A 10587-nucleotide genomic window follows, 5' to 3' on the forward strand; every position below is an offset into this window, starting at 1 on the left:
AAATCCAGCACTCATCAATGGTAACTTTCAAAATCAGCCATGAAATCAAAAACTAATGAAATAATTAGTTGGACCTAATTGTAAAAGTATCAAAATCACAAAAATTAGAAGAAATAATCAGGAATTAAACTTACATGATTCAAATATATGAAAAACCAGCTTGTTTCAGACCTCCTATGGCATTTTTTTCTGATAAATTGTGAAGAAATCTCTAGATTTTTCACTTTTGTCTTTGTTTTATATATTTAAATTGTTAAGTTTCCAATTTTGCCCCTGTTTCTTAGAGGTGCTCATGGGCCGGGCGGCCCGGCCCGTCCCGACGGCCCGCCCGAAATATGGGAGGGTTTGGGTAAAAATATAGGCCCGAAATATGGGCTTGGGCAAAAAACGAGGCCCGATTAAAAATGGGCAGACCTCAAGCACAACTTTTTGGCCGGGCCCGCCCTTCCGAATATAATAAATATTTTTATTATTTTTTATTTTTAAAATTTTAAAATACTTTTAAAATACTTTTATTAAAATTTTAAAATTTTTTTAAAATACTTTTTTAATTTTTTTAATTTTAAAATATTTTTAAAATAATTTTTTTAATTTTTATTTTAATTTTTAAAATAAATTTTTGGTATTTATTTAAAAAACGGGCCGGGCCGGGCCTAGGCAAAATTCTAGGCCCATATTTTGGGCCGGGCCGAAATTTTTTTCTGGGCCCGGCCCAGCCCATGAGCACCTCTACTGTTTCTCCTTACCTTCTGCTGATTTTTCTTACCCAACCGTCCAGCCCATATGATTTGGGCCTAATTGCCTTTTAAATTCCTCCTCATTAGTCACTTAAGTTATTTAATCACAATTTAACAAATTTTACACTATTTTCAATTTAGTCCTTTTTAGTTAATTAACTATCCAAACGTTAAAATTTTCCAACGAAACTTTAATACCAACTCAATGACACTCTATAAATATTTCTAAAAATACTTATGGCTCGGTTTAAAATCTTCGGGGTCTCGATACCTCGTTTTCAATTTTAATTATTTTAATATTTATTCCTAGTACACTATTCACTATTTCAAAAATTTTCCTAACTTCACATTTAAATTATTCTTACTAAATTAATAATATTTTCTACTCATTTTTCAGATTTAGTGATCTCAAATTACCATTCTGACACCACTGAAAATTCAGGCCATTACACCGAATCTGGCGATGTCACATTGTAACACCTCTTACCCGTATTCGACGCCGGAATAGGGTACGAAGCATTACCAGAACACATACACTTATAAACATGTTAAACCGAGTTATAAAATTTCATTCAAATTTAAACTCTTCAAATTTTTAACATGCTTTTATAAATCTTCACGTTATAACTTCAAAATACTATATTTGTAACAAATAGGGCTTCTGAGACCCAATACATACTCATGCAATTCAATACTTCATTTCCATTTCATTTAATTCACGATTCTCATGTTCACGATTAAATTCAATTTCTCCATCCAATATACATTTGAATACCACAATAATTCATTTAATTTACATCATATCATTTGCAATTTCCATTCACGTACAGTTCAATTTCACTAAGTTCAATATTAATACATATTTAATCGTTTAACTTAACGTCCCCTTTTTGCATCATTTTACGCTTCAAGCATGAACCTAGTATTTCATTTCCTTTCCACTCCCATTTCCTATGCATATCACACAAGATATAAACATTACACTCAACCATAGTCGCAAGCTAGTCTTTTTGAAGACTAACCACATGATAAACCATTTTAATAAAGATTACGAACTTTAAGCCTTACCACCCTTTTATGATCACAAGCATATTTCCATCTAGACATTTACCATCTCAATGCATAATTTTATAAATTGAATGTGGCGTAATCCAGCTACAACTTGGCCAAAGCCTAAGCATACAAACCAAACATGCTAGCCAAATAAACATATAGTATAAGCATTATAAGCATGGATAAGCACCACATTTATTTATGTATCAAACTTATCAACATGAGTTAATTCATAAACCATTTCTGACATTGCTACATACCAAATCATATACCAAGTATACCACATACACATACTATGAAATTTTATTTTCTCACATGAACTTTAACTATAACTAATATACACATGTATATTCAAAGCTGTCTATTCGAGTCAGAGTCACTAAATTATTTTTACTTGGACCTACAGAACTCCAAATTAAGATCTGTAAATTTTTCCCAAAACTAGATTCACATATCTTCTTACCATAAAATTTTCAGAATTTTTTGTTTAGCCAAATGGTATAGTTTATTCTTTAAATTTCCCCTGTTTCACTGCTCGACAGTTCTGACCTCTCTTCACTAAAAATTAATTATCTCATTGTACAGAATTCAGATATTACCTCTGTTTGCTTCTCTTGAAAATAGATTCACTGAGGATTCTAAACATATAAATTTTATCCCATAATTATTTTTGTACAATTTTTGACAATTTTCCAATGTCAGAATAGGGGATTCTAAACTCATTCTGACTCTGTCTAACTAAACTTCAAATATCTCAAAATATATAACTCTTTTGCTTGCTCTGTTTCTTTTATGTAAAAATAGACTCATTCAGCTTCAATTTCATATATTATTCAGCCTCTAATTCAATCTCCACCATTTTTGGTGATTTTTCAAAGTCACACAACTGTTGCTGTCTAAATTGTTTTATTGCTAAATGTACTCTTTCATAATTTCACTTTTTCACTTTCAATCACAATTCAATTCAAAATTCACTTTTCCATTTCTAAGTCGATATTAAATTCAATTCCACACCTATATTCATTATTCAATTACACTTAGTCAATTTCCCGATGAACACTTCGGAATAATAACAGAAACTTGGTGGATTCAGCACATAGCAACCACCTTATTAATCAATGATGTCCGGTGGAATCAGCACATAGCAACCACCTTACTAATCAATGATGTTCAGTTCACATAGTAGCCTGCACATAGTACTACACATGTGACCATTACCATCCAATACACGTAGTAGCCTGCACATAGTACTACACACGTGATCGAAACTATCTTGTACGCATAGTAGCCTGCACATAGTACTACATATGCGACCTATCATTCTGGTACACGTAGTAGCCTGCACATAGTACTACACACGTGACCATCACTTTCACTTTTACATAGTGGCCTACACACAATCCGTGCCACACATGTGATCATTTCTGTCACTTCGTTCGTATCCCTTTTTATTCCAAAGGTTCATTCGGAAATTTTTCACTTTTTCTCACTTTTCTTTTTATCGATCAATTTCAATTTCTCGTCTTTTTTGATTTATAACAATACATTTAACTTATATAACCTTCACACTATTCATTCCATTCCAAAAATCATACTTTTGCAAAATTACGTTTTTCCCCTAAAGTTTCACAAAATTACAATTTTGCCCCTAAGCTCGTAAAATAATTTTTATTCAATTTCCTTGCATTTTAGGCCTAGCTAAACCATTTTCATAACTATAGCAGTCCACAATACTCACTTATTCACACACTTGTGACATATTTTATAACTTTTACAAATTAATCCTTTTAGGCATTTTCATCGAAAATTACTTAGTACAAATTGTTTATCACACTCCAAACATTCATATTCTTCCATAAAACATCAAAATACATGCATATCATTCATGGGTAAATTTTTAAACACAAACCCTAGTTAAAAACAATGGCAAAAATAGGTAAATCTTGTTACGATGATTTCAAAAACGTAAAAACAGGAATAGAACGGACTTACAATTGAGCCTGGAAGCTTGAAAAACCCTAGCCATGATTTCTCCATGCAATTTTTGGGCTAGGGGTTGAAGATAGGCAAAAAATGGCTTTTAATTTTGTTTTTAATTCATTTTAATAACTAAATGACTAAAATGCCCTTAATGAAAAACTTTGGAAACATGCCTAACCATACCCATTTTTATCCACCAATTTAACCAATGGTATAATTACCATATAAAGACCTCAAATTTAAAATTTCATAACAATTGGACACCTCTAACATATAGAACTCAACTTTTGCACTTTTTACAATTTAGTTCTTTTGACTAAATTGAGTGCCCAAACGTCAAAATTTTCAAACAAAATTTTCACGAAATCGTTTTGTGGAATCGCAGACCATAAAAATATAATAAAAATAAATTTTTTTCTCGTCGAATTTGTGGCCCTGAAACCACTATTCAACTAGCCCCAAATTCGGGCTATTATAGTTTTGCAATCCACAAAAATTAATATTTACATTATAGTATTATTATAAATTTAATTTTTATATGGTATAAATTAGATAGTATGTCCAAATATAATTAATATAATATATAATATAATTAGAAAACTAATCAGATTAAGCTCATGTTGGCGTGTAAACCCAACTTTTGGTTTAAACAAATCTAATTTATTTACTTAAACTCATTTCTTTCAACCTATTTTTTCAATCCTCAAATATTAAGCAAGAGTTTATAAATTAGAACGAGTCTAAAATGAACCAACACAAACCCACTTCTTTGTTAAAAATCCAAATTTTTGGGTTTTAACGATTTTAGATTTTCAATTTTTAAAGGTTTCAACTAATTCTTTCAATTTCTAATTTAATAATATGTTATACATAATGACCTAAATTTAAGGTAATTAGAACAGTGGTTTCAGAACCACAAATTCAATTTAAAGAGAAGTTTATTTTAATATTTTTGCATGAATATTGATATGATAAGAAAATCGTATAAAAATATAGATAGAAAAATTTTACCGATTTAATGGTTAGTTAGAAAAGAAATTATTGAAGAAATTGGGTAAAAACAAGGTATTGAGACCTCAATCTCGTAAAACCGAGTCGAAAATATTTTTATAAATATTTATGAAACGTTAGTAATGTGGTATTAAAATTTCGTTAGAAAATTTTAATGTTTGGGTAGTAAATTAAATGAAAAGGACTAAATTGGAAAAGGTGTAAAGCTGGTTGGGATGATTAAATAGCTTAAGTGTCTAATGAGGAAGGATTTAAAAGGAAATTAGACCCAAAATTTATTTGGTCTGGACGGCAAGGGCATGAAATCAGCAAGTAAATGGATGATTTAAGGGCAAAATTGGAATATTACATAATTAACTAAATAAAATTAGGACTAATGTAGAAATATCTAGATTTCTTGTGATTTCTCTTCATTCTCATCAGCCAAAACGCCATAGGATGGGTTCTTTAAGCTGGTATTTCATAATTTTTTCACCAAGTGAGTTAATCCTTGCCTTTTTGTTGTAATTTTTGTGTTTTTAAAACTTTTACAACTAGGTTCTACTATTAAATTCATTAGTTTTTGATTTTATGGATGAAATTAAAACTCACCATGGTTGAGTGCTGTAATTTTATGATGAAACAGCATGAAATTGAAGTTTTAATTTGTTTATGAGATGATATTATTAGGTAATTTCAATAGAAATTGATTTTTAAGACCTAATTGTGAAAAAGTTAGAATTAAAGTCTAGTGCCCAAATTTTGATTCCCAGAGGTTATAAAGTAGTTTAAAGTGATAGAATAAAGTGTTAATTGAGAAAAATCAGCTCAATTGAGAGGTTAATTGAGTAGGGATGAAGTTATCATTTATTAAAAGCTTAGGGGAAATATAGTAATAAACATCTTGCACTAAAACAGTTTTGGACAGTAGCAGTAGACTAACTTTGAAAAATCACCATATATTGTGAAAATCTAATTAGAGAATGAACAAAATATGGAATTAAAGCTTATTGAGTCTAGTTTCTCATAGAAGAAACGGTGTAAGTAATGGAATTGTAAATTATGAGATATAATAAATTTTGTGAGACAAGGTTAGAATGAATTCGGGTTCCCCTGTTCTGACTTTGGAAAATCATCAAGAATTGAAGAAAAATAATTAGGGGTTAAAATTTACATGTTTAAATTATTAATGGGTCTTTTTTCAATAGAAACAAACGGAAACATCATCCAAATTTTTTACTAAGAGATAATTAGTTTTTAGCAAAGAAATGTCGTAGCTGTCAGACAGTAGAATATGGGTAAGTTTGAAGATTTTACTGTACTTATTGGTTGAACCAAAAATTCTGAAAATTTTATGGTAGAAAGGTATTTGAGTCTAGTTTCAGAAACACCAAGCAGTTTTTAATTTTAAATTCTGTAGCTTGAGATGTAAATAATTTAGTGACTACGACTCAAGTAGACAGCTTTAAATGAACTATAAATAATAGTGGAATTATAGAGAATGTTACATATGAACATGATATGTATTAAATTGATGATTAAATTTATTTATTTAGATCCAAAAAATTCAAATACAAATCTAGATCGAGGAAAGGAAAAATTTCGGGATTAGTAGATTTTTGAATACGAATAAGTATCGAGGTAAGTTCTTGTAACCTGAATTATATTCTTAAATGCTTGAAATGTATGTTATTGATGTGAATATGATTTAAATGTTCATTGTATGAAAATTGATGAAACATTGATATATTTGATAAAAAAGGGAAGAAATCTTAGTTGAATGAAAGGAAAATTCGATGGATCTTTAAAAAGGAATTGACGGTAAAAAAAAAATCTAGCCCAGGCGGATGATCCTATCCTAATATTACCCTCCCGAAGAAAGTGTGTAAAATGGATTTAGCCCGGACGGATAATCCAAATTAGGGTTTGAATTTAGCCTGGACTAGTAATCCAAATCCAAGCTCATTAGAGTAAATTGTCATTGCAGGGGATTTAGCCTGGACTGGTAATCTCGCTATAAGGATGAGGTTCGCGGGAGTTTGCTCTCTGAAATGGAAATGTGCGCACATGAATATGAATTGACGGACCTAGAATATTACGCTAAAAGTGTACCTCTGAAAATCCATCGAAATTCTAAGAAATTCAATGGGATAAATATGAGAAATAATAAGGGTAATAGAAAACATGGAATTGATGAGTTCATCAATCATTAATCTTTGTATTGAACTCATATGATGCTATTTGATTAATGTTTTGGTTGAGTTTGTGTGTGATAGGCAAATGGTAGATTGAATGGATGTATGAATATTTATTGTATTGTATTGAAAATATTAGGTAAGTATAATTCTTGTTACATGAGCTTACTAAGCACAACGTGCTTAACCTGTTTCCTTTTTCCCTGATTCGTAGTATTAAGAGCTCGGAGGTCAGATTTGGTCGGAGACACATCACACTATCAACTTCAACATTTTGGTATATTAAGAAACTTTATTTTGGAAATCAATGGCGTGTATAAGTTGATAAAGTAAATGTTAGTGTGAAATGAATGTAAAGTTAGCCACTGGTATGGTTATCAAATCCTAGTTTTGGTATGTGATGAGGTTATCTTATAGATATGCGTAAATCTATCTTGAAAATATGTTGAATTGAATTGGTTGATTTGGTTTGATATCAGTGTATGTTTTGGGCTTCGGAGGCCCATCTAAGGGACGTAATAATATGTTTCAATAAAAGAATAGTATTTAACTCGTAATAATGGAAAATTTAATTTGGAAAACTCCGGTAATGCCTCGTACCCTATTTCAGTGACGAATATAGGTAGGGGGTGTTACAATACCAATCATTTAAAATTTATAATAGGATATGTGTTTAAATATAAATGAAGTGTGCTAATGAGATGGATTATAGTGAAAAGAAAAACTAATCCTTAAAGAAATTATACTACATATGTCTATATAGCAAATTATTATAAAATACTAAAATTATATTTATGTTTAATAAAACCTAAAAACCTATAAAAGAAAAAAAAACCTATACGAATATCTTTTTCTTTTTCTTTTTTCTTTTTACTATTTTGGGCTTTGTGTTTCATTCTTGATGTAGGCCTTATAGTTCGATCATATCCAAACTTCAATCGCTTTCTTATGGTAGTGGAAGAAAGTCAGCCCATTTAACTAGTCAAAGCTCAAATTTCAAAGGCAGGAGAAAATTTTGCTGTTGAAAAGCTTTTGTTGGTTGTAAGTTTGCCCGATCTTTTTTCGTGTCTTTTCCCCATTTCTAGCTATATGATTGCATGGCACCAACGCCCACCTGGTTCATTTTTGCAATTCAAGATCACCCAGAAAATTTCCTAAGGAAAAAATTGTCGGTACATCTCTTCTCCTGTTGTTAAACTTAAGCTATTTACATGTTTATATCTGTTTATGCATCATAGAGAATGAAACGATTTCCCATTCCTCTAAACAATCTGCATTAATATCATATTTCATGGCTTCTCTAATTTGATGGGTTTGTGTGTTTTAAAGATTTCAAGTCTTGCACAATGGCATTATAATGTAACCGTCTCAATTTAGTATTTATCATGTTCTTGATAGCAAATTTTCGTGTTTTTTTTTTGTGGATAAATCGTTACTGTTGACTGTAATTTGATGTTGTGCTGCTGTTCTTTGCAGAATTATTTGGTTACCCCACTTTCCTTCTTGTGAAAAATCCAATTGCTTGATTTCGTTTATTTGCCAAAGGGATTCAAACGAAAATGGTATCTAAATCTAAATCAATCTCTTTCCTTTACATATATATTATATCATAGCATGTGCATGATACGGGTGAAAAACAAATTTTCCTTAGAAAGTTTAATGATAATAAAGCTTTGGTTGGAAATAGTAAAATTTAGAATAATAATGATGATGATGATGGGTTTAAAAGTGTAGTTATTTATTAATTATTTTAACTTTTGGTTTTCTAGTACATTTCTTATCGATGAGACAAATTCAGTAAACTCTTAAATAATAGTACAGATAATTCATAACAATTTTAGTTATGGTAACTTTTTGTTCATATTCACTTGGAAATAAATGAGGGGCAGGTTTATCATTCTACTTTTGCTGATGAGGAAGGAATTACTAAAGCCTGTGGCTGCCCTTTACTTCCTTTGAAAAGTCGTAAAAAGGGTCCTGGTCCTGCTCCTGTTTCAGAACAAGGTGGGATTTATGTTCTTTAATCAGCATCATTGTGTAGTTGTCCTTTTTCAAATCTTTGATTTGGTAATTCAAGATGGTATTGTTTTGTTTGCAGGCAAAACGGATATAGTTGATGAAGCCATCACATTCTTTCGTTGCAATGTCTTCTTTAGGAACTTCGATATTAAAGGCCCTGCAGATAAGCTCCTTATATATTTGACATTCTACATAAATCTGTCTCTAAAGAAGCTTGAAGGTTGTAGAACCTTGGCTGAGGGGTCTAAGGCAATTCTTAACTTAGGAGTGGAAAATGTTACCATACCTGGTGAATCTGGTTTTCCTTTTACAGGGCTCTTTTCTCTTCCACAGTCTCAACAGGAAGCAGGTAAATCTCCTTAATGTTTGCCCTTTTTTATTTGGTACAATATTAAATATCACATGCATTATTGAACTTGTAGTATCATGTAAATTGTTGGTTTCTTAAAATGCAGAATTGCTGAGGGATTATCTGAAGCAAATAAGAGAAGAGACGAGTGGGAGACTGTTGGGTGTTGCATATAGGCCTAATGGAACACCAAATAAGTGGTGGTTAGCATTTGCAAAAAGGAAATTCATGAACATTGCTCTTCTTGATAAATAACTTTTTACATGTGATAAGCCTGTTGAAATTTTGATATTATAACCTAGCATGTTTTGAATGCATTCTGCAACATAAAAGTAAAAAGAACCAGTTCACTAATTGGAAACTGATGTCAGCAGTTGCGTATTAAAAACCAAAGACACTTACGTCTTATACTGTGAAGTTATTGGCAATTCGTGCATTGTTTTGTCTTTCTTGTTGGTTTCTGTACGTGGATTTGATTGAAAGAAAGTAGAATGGGAGATGGTAAAGCATCAATCAGCAGCAACCACTTTTCCGAATGTTAATTTGATCTAAAGATTCTATAAATTAACAAGCTTTTTCCTTTCTCTTTTTAGTTTTTTCTTTCAGCAAAGTATAAAATCATCAAGTTGCTGAATGGGAAATCTTTTCAAGAAATACTGGGCACCCACAGCATACATTTTACCAAATATTTAATACGACAGTTGAACTTGGAAATCTTAGGATTTAATGCGAAATGATGAGATTCCAAGCTTAGTCTATAATTGTTAAAAATTGGGACTAGGTATCATTAGAAATGGTGCTTCTATTTCAATATAGTTAAAATTAAACAGATTACATATATCTATCTTCCCAAGCATTAAAACATAATAAAATTGAATAAAGAATCTGAAATTGCTTTTAATGTTTAGAAAAGTGTGAATGAAGTAGACGTGTTTTAACTTTATCGAGGGAGCTGGAAAAATAGTGGACGCCCAAGGAAAGGTTAGCTACTAGAAATTGAGTCGCTTTTGCAACTTACGTGAAACAAATGCTACCTTGTAGGGAAGGACTTAGGGTGGCATGTTCTGCTACGGTTTATGTTTTACTAGAGTTTGAATGAATTTCAAATTTATACCACGATAATTTCTCTCAAACACTTAAATATATTCAAAAAATTTGAAAAAAAGCATTATACCAAGCAATGATTCTTGCACCCCTTTTGGAGGCACCAACACTCCCAAAAAAGTACAAAGTTTTAATTTATGTTTTTTTATAATTGAAATAA

At 30.9% G+C, this 10587-nt stretch overlaps 1 protein-coding gene across 2 annotated transcripts; it reads left to right on the forward strand.

Annotated features, from left to right (window-relative positions):
* Window positions 1-7949: 7949 nt before the first annotated feature.
* On the forward strand, window positions 7950-9907 carry LOC105765951 (actin-related protein 2/3 complex subunit 3). Of its 2 annotated transcripts, none has more exons than XM_012585237.2 (5): window positions 7950-8127; window positions 8432-8517; window positions 8845-8959; window positions 9054-9323; window positions 9430-9907. In XM_012585237.2, the coding sequence occupies exons 2-5, from the start codon at window positions 8515-8517 to the stop codon at window positions 9576-9578; spliced, it is 537 nt and encodes a 178-aa protein (XP_012440691.1). In that variant the 5' UTR covers window positions 7950-8127; window positions 8432-8514; the 3' UTR covers window positions 9579-9907. The 2 variants fall into 2 exon arrangements, with proteins under 2 accessions (XP_012440691.1, XP_052487640.1); XM_052631680.1 differs by having other exon boundaries at window positions 7950-8123.
* Window positions 9908-10587: the final 680 nt, after the last annotated feature.

This window comes from Gossypium raimondii, chromosome 5 (genome assembly GCF_025698545.1).
Source record: "Gossypium raimondii isolate GPD5lz chromosome 5, ASM2569854v1, whole genome shotgun sequence".
NCBI classification, from domain to species: domain Eukaryota; kingdom Viridiplantae; phylum Streptophyta; class Magnoliopsida; order Malvales; family Malvaceae; genus Gossypium; species Gossypium raimondii.